This window comes from Globicephala melas, chromosome 12 (genome assembly GCF_963455315.2).
Source record: "Globicephala melas chromosome 12, mGloMel1.2, whole genome shotgun sequence".
Classification (NCBI taxonomy): Eukaryota; Metazoa; Chordata; class Mammalia; order Artiodactyla; family Delphinidae; genus Globicephala; species Globicephala melas.
The window spans coordinates 32,239,750-32,257,123 of record NC_083325.1 but is presented as its reverse complement, the minus strand read 5'-3'; the positions used below and the strand labels follow the sequence as shown (position 1 = coordinate 32,257,123).

The 17,374-nt window shown below is 44.7% G+C and overlaps 1 protein-coding gene across 5 annotated transcripts in view; it reads left to right on the top strand.

Moving 5' to 3' along the window:
* Positions 1–15,483, top strand: part of PLEK (pleckstrin) — a 58,568-nt gene extending 43,085 nt beyond the window's left edge. For all 5 annotated transcript variants that reach the window (XM_030877422.3, XM_060309827.2, XM_060309828.2 and 2 more), the window contains 8 exons: positions 270–425; positions 674–855; positions 2,681–2,772; positions 5,926–6,110; positions 7,764–7,868; positions 11,438–11,521; positions 12,366–12,435; positions 13,773–15,483. In XM_030877422.3, coding sequence (XP_030733282.1) covers positions 270–425; positions 674–855; positions 2,681–2,772; positions 5,926–6,110; positions 7,764–7,868; positions 11,438–11,521; positions 12,366–12,435; positions 13,773–13,909 — 1,011 coding nt within the window. In that variant the 3' untranslated portion in view covers positions 13,910–15,483. The remainder of the gene's footprint in view (positions 1–269; positions 426–673; positions 856–2,680; positions 2,773–5,925; positions 6,111–7,763; positions 7,869–11,437; positions 11,522–12,365; positions 12,436–13,772) is intronic.
* Positions 15,484–17,374: the final 1,891 nt, after the last annotated feature.

Sequence of the window (17,374 nt, the reverse complement as noted above, 5' to 3'; positions counted from 1 at the left end):
TTGGCATTAATCCAAACTGAAAACTTTTTAAGTAAGGATATTCCTAAAGGCTACACTGACATGACAGCATCATGCTGGCATTAGAGACGGTTCTGCAGGTGATTTTCATACCTCTTAGCCATGCCTGTACACAAGGCTGTGCTCTGAGTTACAAATGCGGGTCGCCTGTGTCCACACTGGCCAAAGCTAGGCTATTTATCAAGCCCTTTGCCACCTATAGAAGAGTTTTAGAAAACATCATTACCCAGCTCTTTCTGTTGTCATTACAGGGGAGCATGTTCAACACCTGGAAACCCATGTGGGTTGTGTTGTTAGAAGATGGAGTTGAATTCTATAAGAAGAAAAGTGATAACAGCCCCAAAGGAATGATTCCCCTGAAAGGAAGCACTCTGACTAGCCCTTGCCAGGACTTTGGCAAAAGGATGGTGAGTTGATGTCGTTAACCACCATGAATACCTTGTCAGGGGCTGACCCTTGAGACCATGCATAGCCTGCAATGTGAATGGAGCTTCCTGGGCCAGTCCCTCTCCACACCACCCACCCTCTACCCTGGGCATTTGGGTCTTTCTTGGCCAAGCACTTCCAGAACAGGGTTGGCTCAACTGCTGTGCTTCATAAGAGACCTCAGCCCCTTGAAAGGAGTCATTCCTAATGGGATGTGTTTTGATTTCAGTTTGTGTTTAAGATCACTACGACCAAACAGCAGGACCACTTCTTCCAGGCAGCCTTCCTGGAGGAGAGAGATGGCTGGGTTCGGGACATCAAGAAGGCCATTAAATGCATTGAAGGGGGTCAGAAGTTTGCCAGGAAATCTACCAGGAGGTCCATCCGACTGCCAGAAACCATTGACTTAGGGTGATTTTCTTTTTTTAAAAATTATTTTTTAACATCTTTATTGGAGTATAATTGCTTTACAATGTTGTGTCAGTTTCTGCTGTATAACAAAGTGAATCAGCTATACATATACATATATCCCCATATCTCCTCCCTCTTGCATCTCCCTCCCTCCCACCCTCCCTATCCCACCCCTGTAGGTGGTCACAAAGCACCAAGCTGATCTCCCTGTGCTCTGCGGCTGCTTCCCGCTAGCTATCTATTTTACATTTGGTAGTGTATATATGTCCATGCCACTCTCTCACTTCATTCCATAGGGTGATTTTCTATGTTTGCTTCCCTTCACTCTTCCCTCCTCCCACCCTGCTTCTTCAGGAAATCTCACAACAGATCCTGCTCCAAGGCCTGCTTTGGTCACCTCTGAAGGCTGTATCCACCCTTCCAGGTCCATAGTACTGGCCCTTGGTTTACTAAGATGTTTACCTGGGTCTGAAGGAGTGATTGTGGCTTCTCTAAGGTCTAGCAGCTGAGGAGAGGGGGCAGTGGAATTTAAGTTCCCTCATTTTGGGTAGTCTTGGCAGAGAGAGAGATGGGGGATGGAGAGAGAGAGAAAGAGACAGATAGAGAGAGAGAGATGCATCATTGTATATATGAAGTAGCCATAATAAGTTACTCTTAAAAGAAAGCTTCAGGGTCTATAGGTAGGTAGGAAAAGGCACGGGCTGTGTGTCCTAGCAGGTAAGGTTTCAAGTTCAAGTTCACACATTCAGCAAGGGTGAACACCTCTCCTAGCCGGAAGCCATTTGTGCCTTGGCCTAGATTAATGACCTCTGATGTTGACTGGCCTGGAATTGCAGGTGATGGTTGTTGCCTAAAGGTGGATATCACATGAGCCCCTTTCTCTAGGAGTCTTTTTACTTTTTGCTGGTTTTTGCTTTTATGTGGAACATATCCTGTAACAGGAGCCCTGCCAGGAAGAATTCCATATTGGCTACTTAAATTCCATATTGGTTTACAAAATGGGTGAGGGGAGTCCTTAGGAGGGGACTGAAAAAAGTCCTCTGCATGCCTCCTGCAGGACGTGGCAGGTCACAGGAGTCTGATGAAATTTGTGCATTGAGCTTAGAGAGAATGAGCACTTTCTCTCACCAAGAAAGCTTTTTGGTAAAGACCCAAGAGGAGTTGCCTAGTCTAGCTGTAGCTGCTGGGTGGGGTGGTCAAGTGACCACATTTCTAACCACAGCTGTCAGAGCTAAGTGCGAATGATGCTTGTGCTACGTGGAGCCACGAGATCCATGAACGTGGCCTTGGGTTTTGTTGCTTGCAATTTCTCTGATAAGGCTATCTTTAGTTCATTACTTCAAGGACAAAAATGAGAATGTCTCGCTGTTTTGCTTTATCTCCTAATTTTTAGGATAAAGGGATAAGCTTAGTCAAGACATTCACTTTCTGGGAGGCAAATGTCTATACCAGATGGTCTCTTGAAGGACACAAAGAAATGGGACATGAGGATTGAGCCCCAAGAACATTTCATCTTGGGCACCTAACTGGGGGCAACTCTCCGTCTCAGACACTAAAAATTAAACCAGCAGAGTTTAGTGAATTTAAGAGACGTTAAGTACCTTCCCAGTACGTTTTGCTGAATGTTGCTCAGGCCACAAAGTTATGCGATTATGAACTCTGCCGTCTAATGATGTACTTACGATCTACTGGAGAGATTAGGCTCAGGGTTCACCTGGGGAGGGGAAGGCTTGTACACAGGAGCAGCCCCTTGAGGGGGCAAATCCCAGAGAGGACTGGCCATTCTGAAAAGCTCTTACTCACCCATGTGTTTTCATCTGTGCAGTGCCTTGTATTTGTCCATGAAAGACACTGAAAAAGGAGTAAAAGAGCTGAACCTAGAGAAGGACAAGAAGATTTTCAATCACTGCTTCACAGGTAAAGGGCCTTGTGAGTCTGAAGTGGGGCTTCTGGGGCAGGCGGTATGGAGGCCTCGCTCAGCCTCACGTGTGGGTGATGGATGTAGAGCATGGGGGCGGGGAGTGGGGTCATGGAATGCAGGCTGGTGGACATGATCATTGAACTTCCCCAGCGTGGAAGGAGAAAGAAGGGTGAAACAAAACTTTGTCGTTCAAGATAAAAATCTCAGAAGTTCCAGCTATATGAATCAAAGGGTCATATTTTGTTTTCCAGTAAATGGCAGGATGTTGAAATAGACACAGAGGTGAATAAGGTGATAAACAGGAATCAATGTAAAATTTAGGTGGAAACATTCGGGATGTCTGAGGCTGCACAGCGTGAGGCATTAGGCATTATGGGTTTAGGGAGGTGGTGTAGTGGTTTAAAACATGTTCTTTGGAGGCAGACTTCCTTGGTTCAAATTCTAGCTCTTCAGCGTACTATCTGTAAAAGCTTAGGCCAACAATTTAGCCTCTCTTCACTTTCCTTGTCTATCAAATAGGGATAATCGTAGTGCACCTACATTAAGGCTTGCTGTAACTGTAATGTGTTTAGAACACACTCTAAGTACTATATGGTACAGGCTCTCAATGCAGTTATTATGATTAAGGAGTCACACGACTGCACAGACAATCAATTCTGTGTGTTCAGAAAAGAGAAAGAACTCAGGGGTAGTTGGGATGAATAGAAGATGGTGCCTAAATTCTACTCTGAAAGATGGGTAGAGTTTCTTTAAGTGTTTGTGGGAAGGAATTCTGATGAGGATAGTTAGGCTGAGCAGATGGTGAGGACAAAGTTATGGGGCTGAGATTTCCAGAATATTCATCAGGGAAAGAAAATGACCAGCCTGGTAGGACTGATGGTTCCTTAGGGGAAAAAAAAATGAGAAGTACAGTTCGGGACTAGGTTGTCAGATGTCAGACATGGCTGACTTATGGTGGCAATAGAGGTCAAGAGAGGAAAACACTGAGAAGATACAACAGATGGAATTCGAAGGGCTGTCCAATCAATAGATAATGCACAAAAACGGTAGAGGTCAATGTTCTCAAGGTGGAGGATAAAGGGTGTGATCTGGGGTAATGGGGGGAGGGGGTGGGTAGTATCCCAGGGGAATTCAGCCTCAGAGAGTCAAGGCAGTAGTCCATTAGCATGAGAAAAGCCAGGGCTGAGATTTGGAATCCAGATACCAAGAATAAGGCAGGGCCCTAACTCAAGTAGGACGGAGGTCACTAAGACAAAGCCTCTAGAAAAAGAAACCAAGGGGAAGTTCTGATATAGGTCTGGGCACAAGGTCCAGGTCAGACTTATTTCCTGTGAAATGCCTTACTGAGTCCCAGAGTACTGGGCTTGAACTACTTAAGTTCTCTCCATTGAAGGTCAGACCGGATTCTAGAAATTCAGGTGGCTTGAGCCTTCCTGTGGGACTCGGGTGGTCTCAGCGGAGAGACAAGTCTGTGGCAGAGACTGGGACCCAGGCACTGATGACATGTGATGGAGGACCTTGAATGTCAGGTGATGGGGAGATTAGACTGAAATTGTCTTTTGAGCTTCGGCATGCCTAGCTGAACACATATGGAATCTAGGATTAGAACACGTAAGTGAAGGCCCATTGCAGGTGTTAACTCGGGCCTAAGGTCACTTAAACCCTCTGAGTCTTAATTTTCTCATTCTTAAAAGAGGTCTGTAATTACCGCCCTACCTCTTTTACAGGGTCACTACAAGGATTAAAGTCAGAAGTGCAGTATTAATTAGTTTATCCTTCTAGAGAAAGAAAAGTGGGCAAAGCATTTTGTATATGAAATTCATGGAAGGTACACTAATCAACTGCTTTCACTCTTGTTTCAAGGATGGCATATCCTACTGCTCTTGCTTTGATGACCTGGGACCTGTTATGTTGGCTCCCTGGTTGGCTACATTTGTACAGACTACGTGTGTGTGTGTGTGTGTGTGTGTGTGTGTGTGTGTGTATAAAATGTTTGAAAGAAATTTGTTTTATTTATTTACTTATTTTTATTGAAATATAGTTGATTTACAATATTGTGTTAGTTTCAGGTGTACAGCACAGTGATTCAGTTATACATACATATATATATATATATATTCTTCTTCAGATTCTTTTCCCTTATAGGTCATTACAAAATATTGGGTATAGTGCCCTGCACTATGTGGTAGGACCTTGTTGGTTGTACAGAATATTTTTCATAAAAAGTTTCATTATAACCTGCTAATAATCCAGTTGATGGCTCCTTGCAATCCTCTCTTGAGGCAGAAGGCTGTTTGAATGGCTTCTCAAGGTCTCTGCTAGACCCTTGTCTAAGGTGTGACATTCGGTGCAAGGGACATCGCCAAATTCGAATTTAGGACATACACGTACTGTCATGGTGTTTTCTGCTTAAAAACTTGCAATAGCTCTTCACTGCCAAATATCCTAATGTACCATCAAAGCTCTCCCCACTCACACTGGGCCTTCCTCTCTCTCTCGTCATTGTTTGCCTTCTTTCCACCAACTCCTCCCCCCACCCACCAGCGGGGCTGCTTCATGCCTGTGTGAGTCTGTTCACACTGCAGCTCCCTCAGCCCCTGCTGGTTCCTCTCGGCCCCTGCCTGAGTAGATGGTTGGCAAACATCCAGTCAGTGTCACTTCCTCTGTGAAACTTTTCCTGATGGCGCGCACGCACGCGGTAGCCCTTCCCCCACCCACCCCTCCACGCCTTCCTGCAGATTTGATCCAGCAGCTCCCTGTATCCATCCACAGCAAAGCACTTGTCACAACACTTATCACGCAGATCCCCTTTTTAGATTCCCTGAGGAAGCCTCCCCAGTACCCATCACAGAACTTAGCTCCTAGCAGAAGTTCTAGGTCATTAATGGAATAAATGAGTGGGTTAGTAAAAACCATTTCTTTATGTACGCCTTGTTCCTTGAGGAGCATGTAGATGTTTTTCAAAACATTTTACATGGTTCCTTTTGTTTCCAGGTATCTGTCCCGCGGATTTCATTTTTCCTTCTTGGAGTAACAGGGAAGATGAGACAAGTCTGACACTTGGGTCATCCGGAGCTCTCCAGGGGCAACTGTCAGTGGCTTGTTCTTTGGTAAAGAGAGCTAACATTCCCTCTGATGGTCCCATCCAGGTAACTGTGTCATCGACTGGCTGGTTTCCAATAAATCTGTTCGGAATCGCCAGGAGGGCCTGGTGGTAGCCTCCTCCTTGCTCAACGAAGGGTACCTGCAGCCTGCTGGAGACCTCTCCAAATACGCGGTGGACGGAACTGCTGAGAACCCTTTCCTCGACAACCCCGACGCCTTCTACTACTTTGTGAGTGAGAGAGCTCCCCACCTACTCCTCCTGGCTTGGGGGCTGCTCTGGGCGGGTTCTAGGTTGGTCTCAGTTCATATCCGCCGTGAAAGAAAGAGGCCAGCCCTACAGCGTTGATCCATGTCCCTGACTTGACAGCTGTCCCCCTCCACCATGCCTGTCACATCCAGTGAGATTGTTTAAAGGAAAATATTGTTCACGTGAATAGTTTTCTTTATTTACTTTTAAAAATTTGCTATATCTATTCTTATTCTAAGCAAGAATTCTTTTATTAAAAACTTATTAGGCCCAGGGGCTTCCCTGGTGGCGCAGTGGTTGAGAGTCCGCCTGCCGATGCAGGGGACACGGGTTCGTGCCCCGGTCCGGGAGGATCCCACATGCCGCAGAGCGGCTGGGCCCGTGAGCCATGGCCGCTGAGCCTGCACGTCCAGAGCCTGTGCTCTGCAGCGGGAGAGGCCACAACAGTGAGAGGCCCGCGTACCACACACACACACACACAAAAAACAACTTATTAGGCCCAAGTACATGACAGGCACCCACCTAGACAAAGGAGATACAGTAGTGGAAAGAAAAATAACAGGCAAAAATTATGGCCCTCTGGGAGCTTCCTTTCTAGAGGGAGATGTGTAAAATCAGAATGGGCCAGTTTTATATTTCCAAATAAACATTAAAATATGTGACTCAATACAAAATGTGTTCATCCAGGTTCCTTCCCCCTGCACCATGAGTATCCCCGGTGGCATGCTTACCACAGATTGGGAAACACTGTATTGCACAATACGGACTTAATCTTGGGTTACATGAGAAATCTGGCAAAGTGGATTTCTAGGGGGATTCTGGCAATTTTGTTTCTATTTGGGGTCAGAGCACAGAAATAAGGAAGCTGCTTATAAAAATGAAGTGACTGTCACAGAGAGAGTTTCATTTCACTTTGGGGACGTTCCCCTGTCAGAATTTTTTTTTTTCAGAATTTTGATCTGGTTGTTTATAGCCATTTAAATGTGGGACTCTAAAAATACCCAGCACAGTGGCTCCTCTTCCTCTGTGTGATTCATTGCTCTCTTATAGCTGAGCAAGGCCCAGTTCCCTCCTGACCTCAGAGGATGTGGCTGGACACGTGCTCTTGGTCTTCTCAACATGGAGGAGCTGAGTGGCAGAGGGCGTTGTGGAGATTGTGTCGTGTGCACAGTGTCTTATAAACTAGCCAACTCTGCTTTCAGGGATTTGGCCATAAGATCCCAAGAGAAGAAAGGCTTTGAAAAAAGATGTGCTGAGCTAGACTTCCAATATAGCTTGGGGAACCCAAGAAAATGAAAGGATATTGATAAAAACCACACTTGAGCGGAGACAAGAGAGCATCTAGCAACAAGAAATAAGCATCTAGATGGGACTTTCCTGGCAGTCCAGTGGTTAAGACTCTGAGCTTCCACGGCAGGGGGCGCTGGTTCAATCCCTGATCAGGAAACTAAGATCCCACATGCCACGCTGCAAGGCCAAAAAAAAAAAAACCCAGAAACTTTAAAGTTCAGGTTGGAATAAACCAATAAACCACAGGGGGAAGGAGTGGCTGGAGGGGAGATGGAGATGGAGATGGTATAAGTAGCAATATGCCTAAGACTGGGAAAATAAACTTGCTCTTTGGTTCCCCAATAGCCAGACAGTGGGTTCTTCTGTGAAGAGAATTCTAGTGATGATGATGTGATTCTGAAAGAAGAGTTCAGAGGGGTCATTATCAAGCAGGGATGTTTACTGAAACAGGTGAGTGGTCACTACTCTTCCATTCTAACCTTTCTCCCTTACCAAGTCCTTTGTATTCTAAATCACCAAATGGTGTTTTGTTTGTTTGGTCAATAGTCAATTAGAAAATGACACCCACCTAGTGAAAGATAGATAGATAGTTAAGTAGATGATCAAAGGGGCATTAGGTCAGGAGGACTGAGGCAGACAGGGCAGAAGCACCTTAAAATAGGGAAATTCGGGACGTCCCTGACAGTCCAGTGGTTAAGACTCCGCGCTTCCACTGCAGGGGGTGTGGGTTTGATCCCTGGTTGGGGAGCTAAGATCCCACATGCTGTGCGGTGCAGCCAAAAAAATTAAAAATAAAGAAATAAAATAGGGAAATTGTTCTTCTATCAATGTTTCAAGAAAATGCTGACCCTTTCATTAGCTGGAGGATATCAGCTGGCTAAGAGATGCCTTCAAAAGACAGGGATGTTTCATGGTGAAATTACTTCCATTGACCTATCCCTCCTCCCTGCAAAGTAACCAGGAAATAGGAACAGGCCATACCCAGAAGAGGAACATCATAAACCACTGAGAGCACGGAAGTACCATTTCAGACTGTGGGTAGGTCACGGTGAGACCAAATGCAGACCAGCTCTGCAAGAGCAGCAGCAGACAAAGGTCAAATCTGCTCAGAGGGCACAGACTCAGTCATGACCAGGTGTCCACCAGTACTGGCCACTGTCAGTCTGCAAGGCAGGGGCTGGGGTGAGCTGAAGAGCTCTGGTTAGTTACCGGGCTCCAAGGCACGGGATGCCAAGAGGTAAGAGAACACAAGGGCTGGAGCTGAGTGAAGAACTCAGGGCCAGCACCTCTACGGGAAAATATGCAAATATTCAGGGTGAAACAACTGAGGCTGGTATATGTTGTCGAGAAGCCAAAGCTGCTTTTTAAGGCCAGGGTCTTGCCCTCGTGGCTGTGCCGTGAGCTGTCTTAAAGGCACTTCTCAGTACGTAGCAGAGAGAATCTGGTTGCCGTAAGGAGATTTCCAGGCATTGTCTACAGGTCCCGTGGGACTGAGAGACTTGACTTATAATAGGACCCTGAACTTCCAGGGTGAAGAGAGAAGAACCAAAGTTGAACGTATATTTATACTTAAAAAGGAGAACGTTGATATGGATTTTGAGTTTCACTAGGGGAAGTAGGGCATTAGTGTGGAAAACTTACCTTCACATCAGGTTTTGAGAGAACGAGGTCCTAGGGAATAATACAGCCACGGTTTAGAAAGGATTCTAGACGATTCTAATAACTTTTATGACAGGGTGCTCACTGACTAGATTAAAGGACGAGCATAGGGGCAGGGCCAGCCTTATACAGGGAAGGATCGGGCAGCTGCCCATAGGCAGAGCTTGTCCATCACCTGATTTCTCATTTGTTCTGACAAACGTTCCTACGTTATCTGGCTCTTTCATTACAGGTGCTGAAAGGTGGCTGTTAAAGCAGGAATCACTTGGGGGGGAGGAATTTCATTGTTTCCTTTTTGTTGGTGTCTTCTATAGTTCTAGATTGTTATCAGCCATGAAGGACTTTTCTTGAGTTAGTTGATCTGACGAGCCTTAATTTAGAGCGGAGCCCTGAGGAAACTGAACATGAAGGTTGAAAAGGGGTAGACAAAGTCCCAGCTGGACTGGACTTGTGTATCCGTGGATCTGGAGGAAACGGCGTGGGGCAGAAGCCTTAGTGTCCTCAGCCCACGGGCAGCGTCAGCTAAGGCAAATTGCAGGCACTCATAACAAGAATTCTAGAAACTGACGCTTTACAAAAGCCATTCTGTATGTGATACTGCAGATAGAAATATTCTCTGTTCTCCCATATGACTCTACAGAATTCCTCGCTCCATGCTTCAGGCAAGTAAAAGGTTCTTTGGAGCTGAGCTCCTTGACCAGACGACCTGCCAGATAACTTAGACCCATTCCTGAAAGCTCTCTTTAGACTCTTCTGACCTGGCATTATGAAGGAGACACAGTTTGCTAAAATCACAAACGTTTCATCACTTTCTACACAAGCGCAGTGAAAAATTTTGGAAAATTTGTATATGTGCCTCTTAGCATGTGGTACTTCAGAAATAGCAGACAATATTCCTCATACTGGCAACATAGAAACTATGTATTTTCTAATCTAATTTTTTTAGCTTCTGGAGTTGTCATTTGAATTTACTGTGGGAAATCATAGGATCAGGTTTAACCTAACATTTTAAACAACTGCTATCAGCTAATTGAAATAACTGGGTAATTCAAGGCAATTACAAACAGATATGAAGGGGCTCCCGTGTGCCAGGCACGGTGCTGGGCGTGGGAGAAACAAAGATAAACAGACACAAATCCCGCCTCAGAACCCACAGTCTAGATGATGTCAATGGTTAATTCTATGGGGAAGGGCCAAGTCCTATTCTTCATCATGTCTGTCACAACCACTATTGCTTCCAATTTCCATTGCTGCTACCCATTGTTAGTCCCTAATGATTTTATGCCAGGATTGTTGCAATCATTTCTTGATGATCTTCTTATTACCATATTATCTTACCCCTGGCTTATCTTTCATCTAGCCAGCTGGTCCATCCTGTATGTTGTCACCATATTAATCTTCCTAAAATGTCACTGTAATCTTTTCGCTTCCAACTCAAAAGCCACCAATGAAAATACCCCCATGTTTCATTTTTTACTGTTTGCTTCCACTTTTCCAAACTTGCCTCTGCTGTTCCTCATGAGCCCTGCCTTCTAGCCTGACTGAATATGCCTTGGACATTCCCACCGCTGCTTTTTTTGTTGTCAGTGGTCTTCCCACCCACCTCTTTCTCACCTGTATAACTCCTGTGTGTCCCACGTGGATAAATGTAGGTTTTTATGAGGCTCTCTTTGACATCCCAAACCCACAATTACATACCTTTCATTTAAATCCTTTGAAACCAGGACCTACTGTATAGCACAGGGAACTATACTCAATATCTTGTGATAACCTATAATGGAAAATAATCTAAAAAAGAATATATATACGTGTGTGTACATAACTGAATCAATTTGCTGTATACCTGAAACTGACACAACATTGTAAATCAACTGTATTTCAGTAAAAATTTTAAAAACCCAAAAAAACCAAAAAAAACCCCAAATTAACTTTCCAAATAATAAACAATAAATATTTAAAGAATTCTTTGAAACTCATTACCTATACATGTTATTTGATTTGGACATTTGCTATTTTATATTTCCACATAGGTTATAAACTCTTGGAAGCACAGGGCCATGTCTTAAATCTCTTGATAGCACCCCATTACCTAACACAGTACACTGTACATAGTACTGTCTTATATAATTCTAAAGCTGTAAGACAATCTTAGAAATAACTTAATCCATGATTTAATAACATCTATCTACTGCTATCTCTCTGACAAAGGTCTGGGTTGTAGCCTGGTTTCTCCTGGAGTTAGGATTTCATCTTTATTTTTTTCTTATTTCAACTCAACAAGACTTATCACGTAGGTACTAGGTGTACTGACTGATGCGAAGAACTCATCCTTTCTTTTTCTGTGTTGATCTTGGATACAGGGGCATAGGCGGAAGAACTGGAAAGTGAGGAAATTCATTCTGAGAGAAGACCCTGCGTATCTGCACTACTATGACCCTGCTGGGGTGAGAGGCTGTGCTCGCTAAACCCATCCCACTAGAAGCCTCTGCTGCTTCTATCCACTGGGCTTCCCAGGCCCCTTTCTGCTCTGCTGAAGCCCCTTTCCTCTTCACGATCCCCTCTTCTTTTTCCTCACCCTCCTCTACCTTGTCCTACCCCTTCTTATTGCAAAGATCTGAGATCGTAGGCTTTGAGGCCAGCAGAATCACAGGGATGGAAGAAAATATCACTCTATGGTCATTTATTTGGTCAACTCAACAGAATTTTCTTTGTTTGCCCCAATCTGATATTTTCAGAGGAACTCAACCAATCCAACACTGTGCTCTTGGCTTGATATGCAAAAAAGTGATAATTCCTCTTCTAGGCCTACTTCAGTGAGAACATTGTTTGAGTCCAGCCATTTGGGCTGTTGATTATTCAGAAGAGGGCTTTTTCCTCAATACAATGAGCATGTCTATCTGGACCGGGTCCTCAGCCTCTGCTTGCAGGGCAGGGCTCTTCGATTCCCTCCTGTGGAGGTTATACTACTATGCCTGTTGCCTGGGGCCAAAGGGCTCTGGAAACATGTGGTCCTTCTCTCATGGGACGTGATGATTCAGCTTCACTGCCTCCTCTGCCTGCCACTTTCCTCCGGATGTGAAGCTCAGATTGACTTGTGTCTCGTCTTCCAGCTTCCACACCCCCCAGCTGTGTGAACTGAGGGATGGAGGCTCCAGAAGGGGTTCTCTTTCATCTCTTTCTGCTCTTATCTACTCCACAGTGAGTCTGTGTGGCTTTTGCACCAACAGCATAAAGTATACCCATACATTTTACTTTGGAAACATAATGAAGGACTCCTCTCTCCTTTAGGGGGAAGATCCCTTGGGAGCGATTCGCCTGAGAGGCTGTGTGGTGACCTCAGTGGAGAGCAACCCAGATGGTAAGAATGAATTTTTGTGGGAGAGAGGTGTGTCTACCCAGGCTCCCTTCCCACACCTGGGCACCCTGAGTCAACAGCACTCACTCCATCACTCCCTCACTCAGGCATGAATGAATTTACTGTCTGAAAACTTTAGAGAGACCCAAAGCTATTCTCTCCCAACTGCTGCACTGGCTCTCCGGGCTTCGGGGACTTGGAGTGGTTTTGTGGATGCCTTGAATAAATCCTAGTGCAATGCTGAGAAAAATCCATCACCTCAGAACCGGCTTAGATGGAGACACTTGTTACCTCCTGATGCCTGAGACTGAGCCATGACGTTCCTTAAAGGGGACCTTTTACAGACCAGGAAATATCCCACAACAAAAGGAACATTTGCGCCGTGAGGCGGTGTGGGGAGCAGGAACTGCTCCTGGGTTATAGTTAGGTCTAGGCTAGTTAGTGAGTGGCACAACTTTGCGTTGAGTTGCGTAACTAATCTGGGCTCTCCCATCTCCTCCGAGAATGATGGAGTCGCACCAGATGACCCTTGGGTCCTGATCACAAGTCTATGATTTGGTGATGAAATGACCGTGTCTCCTCAGGTGTAGGGAGGAGTGGTGTCAGTGGGAAGATGTGGTTCAGACATCCAGACCCTGGTTTCTCCTTGTCATTTTGGGTTTATGAGGTTATAGAGGCTGACAGGAAAGCACTGCAGCTGCAAAAGCTGAGATTTTTACTATTCCTGGATCTGCTCACTCGCCTCTCCCCGTAGGGTCTTCCTTAGGGTTGGGGTGGAGAGCGTGCTGCTTTGCGATCTGAGATGGATGTGTTTTAAGTCTTGTCACAGTACTGGAAAGTGTGCTGCCTTCCGATCTTTCAGCGAAGAGTCTCACTTAGCCCTTGATAAAAACCAGTTCAGGCTATACTGATGGCACTGGTGGTGAATCTGGGTTTTTTTTGATGTTTTAAAAAAATATATTGAGGTCAGCTCTTGGTTTATGTTGTGAGTGGAGGAAAGATACTCACTGGACACTATTACAGGGTTAAACACTATTTGTGTGCAAAAGTGAGAAATTTAGTTTGCTTATAAACTATAAAATATTTCTCCTTGAATGTTTTACTTCTTAAACACACATACACACACAAGCACAAAATCATACTACATACCTGTATATATAAGCACTATATAGATAATCATATAATGAATATGTATGATCATACAGTGATAGTAAGTTTGAAAATCACATATTTAATTTTTTTGGAATGCTTGAAAAATGGGGACTTCATTGCTTGCAGAAGGAGGGTGAACTAGGGACCTTTCCGGTGCCCATGCCCACCGTCACTTTTTCTCTCACCAGGCAAGAAGAGTGAAGACGAGAACCTCTTTGAGATCATCACGGCTGATGAAGTTCACTATTTCTTGCAAGCGGCCACCCCCAAGGAGCGTACCGAGTGGATCAAAGCCATCCAGGTGGCCTTCCGGACGGGGAAGTGAGGACACGCCGGCGACCTGCACCACCCCGCTTCCCGAGGGAACCTCATGGATAAGCTCGGTCCAGGACCTGGCCACTTCTGCGACAGATCAGCGAGAAAGGGCCCAGGGGTGGGACATTGTCATCTTCGGGGGTCCTGAATGTAACTAACCACGTGCTGCGTGATGTTCGCCTACACCGACCGCATTGCTCACTGAAGCCTCTCTGCCGCTCTCTGTGTCCCCCAGGCAGATATAACAAGCTGTGTGGCCTGGGGACGTTGCTTACCCTCTCCAGGCCTCAGGTTCCTCCTCTGGAAAATGAAGGAGTTGAACTAGGAGAGCCCTGAGGTCCTCCCTAGCTTCAAAAGCCCCACGATTCTAGGACCCATGGCAGTGCAGCCGGAGTCCCTCTGTGGCCTTCAGAACCTGAAACAACTCTTCCCTTTAAAACTGTTGCCCACCTGTACTAAGAGCACTAGGTACAAACCTCTTTTTTTCACTTTTGCTGCCTTCCCTTGCTCTTGGCCACAGGATCATATATCACGGTCAAGGAGAACCCTCTTCCTTCCTTGCCCTACCCAGAAACTTCCTGAGAGCCAGCGCCGCAGTGGTGGCTTTAGCTTGAAGCCTTGTGACGACAGCCTGGAAAATTATGTCTTCTGAGAAAAAGACCCGAGGAAACCAGGGTCCTCTCCACGTCCTGAAGCTGCCCAAAGCAGACGTGTTCCACTCGCACTGGAGACTGATCTGACTCGGGGCTATCTTTGTTCCTTTCCAGAGCATTTCTCTACCATTTTTTCTAATTAGGAGCAGGAACTCCAAATCTGCAAGATTCTGTTTCATTTGAGTGTTTGCAGAAAAAAGTGGCCAGAGGGGTTTTCTCTATGGGGTCTCTCCATGGGTGAAGGGGCTGGACAGCTGCCCGCCTGAAGTGTCCCCCCAGCTCCAGAGGGTGGAGGGGCTGGATCACAGGCCGGCTGATTGGCTGATGAGTTTATACAAAGACAGCTCTGAAAGGACTTACATCTAGACAGCACGTGGAGGTGGCCGTCACATTGTGCCATGCCTTCAATTCTTGAGTTAAAGATACTGTGGTTGTGCCTTAAAGCAGATGCTTTAAGGACAAGCTGTCCGGTCTCCTGCTTGGCCTCTGAGGGGCCTCATGGACCCATCATCAGCCAGCGGGATCTGACCTAGATTCAAATTGGGTACCTGCTTCCAATTTTTGACCCCGTCCACCAACTAGTGATTCTAAACCAAAATTGAGAAGGAAATCTGGTATGTTGTGCAGGTGTATTTTCCAACTTCAGATTTTTAATTTTAAGGCCCTAGTAAGGAAAGGAGAGTAGAAAATTCTTCCTGGTTTTATCAGCTCCTCTCTTTCCCTCCCCCAATTCTACACAATATCCTTGAAGCTATTCCTACCTCCAGACTGTTTTCTCAATGGCCGAGAGATGAAAGACTACCTTTTCTCTGATTCTTTAGTAAACTGTATTAGAACATGCATAGTAGTTTTCCTATATTCAGTGTTAAAAGTATTTATTAATATGGAATCAGTTTTGAGTTTTGAAATAAATGTTACCATGTTTAGCGTCTTCTTGGTACCATGACTCTGATGTTTTGCCTGACATTAGTGACTCCCCCTTTTTACCACCTACTTTCCCTTACTGAGGATAACACCATCTGTCATCTCCCAAGTTATCCCAATGACTTTGCAATTTTTTAAAAAACAAAGTATATTCTAGGGAGCAAGATGATAGGGAAAATAAAATATGGGGAAAATAAAGATAAGGCATAGGGAAAAGGAAGATATACAGACAGTATATCTTCCTATTCCCTAAGTCTTTATCAGTAATTTAAAATTTATGAGACCTTGATTATAATGTTTAGGCAAGCAAAAGAGTCTATAAATGACCATTATTTTTAAGAATGCAGAAAATGATTTACATTAGAGGAAAAGAAGTTTCTAAGTATGGTTGTGCAGGGTGTGCACTGCTTAACTCCAGGGAGCATTAGTCACACTGTGGTCTAGGTGATTGTCACCTCTTGGGATTTGCATTGTACAATCTGCACATTTATATATTGTGGTCTGCAGAGAATTCAAAGCATCATTATGGCTTCCTAACAGGGGCAACTGGAATGAAGGTGTCACTTGCCAAAGTAAATACTTAGAGTATAGGTATACATATTATGTCTGAACCCCTTTGGCTTAGAAATCATATTCAGGCCCCTTCAGCACAGAAATAAGCAAACCCACACGGGGCTGAGCCCCAGAGAGACAGAGATTGCCCTCAGTGATATGGGTCAAGGAAAGTACTACCTGTCAATTCCATTTGAAGAACACTAGAAGCTGGAAAAAGGCTGCTCAGCATTTACCCAGGGTTCCAATTTAGAGTGGGGAGAAAAATAAATTGGAAGAGAATCATTTATGGGAGAATTAGGAAAGAATATATAAAGGGGGGAAATGCCTTCTTGCGTCATGTGACTAATAGCAAGTCAGAAAAATAAAGCATTTATTCTGATAAATCTAACACCCTTTTGGGAAAAAAAAAGTAGAAGGAGGCCTTGTAAGGTGAGAATCTTCCACTCAGGTGGAGAACAGAGTACTAATTTAAGGAAAGACGTTAAGTGTCTCATAGACACACATACAGTGACTAAAATCCTACCAAAGGGAGATGGCTTTCGAAAGCAGAATGAGGAACTTGCTTAGCTGAAAATAACAACCAGTGTCCCAGGGCTTGTTTGTAGACGTTCGAGAACGCTAAACAGCACATCCCCATCATTTCCTGTGGATTTCAAGGGAAGCCTCCTATGGACAAACCCTCCTCCACCGCCAGCTGCCACCCCACGTCACCCTTAGGGTAAAAAGGAAACCACAAAAGGAATTATTTAAGATTTCATTGTGTGTTCTGCTATGAATGAGGAGTTTCAGAACTGCATAGGGTGCTGGCCCCCATGTTTACTGCAGCATTATTTACAATAACCAAGATATGGAAGCAACCTAAGTGCCCACTGATGGATGAATAAAGATATGGTGTGTGTATATGTACGTATGTGTGTATATATATAGTGAAATACTACTCAGACATAAAAAGGAATGAAATCTTGTCATTTGCGACAACATGGATACACACTGAAGATATTATGCTGATTGAAATAAGTCAGAGAAAGACAAATACTGTCTGATCTCACTCATATGTGGAACCAAAAAAAAATGAACAAGCAAAATAAAACAAAAACAAACTCTTACATACAGAGATCTGATTAGCCATTACCAGAGGGGAAGGGGGTTATGAGATGGGCAAAATGGGTGAAGAGGGTCAACTGTGTGGTGATGGATGTTAACTAGACTCATGGTGATCACTCTGTAGGGTATAGAGAAAAGAGAATCCACTTGTTGTGGGCTGAAAAAATCCAGAGAATATAAATTACTACTTGTGAAGAGACTGATACTTTGTTTTTATTTTAATATATCGTAGGAAAACA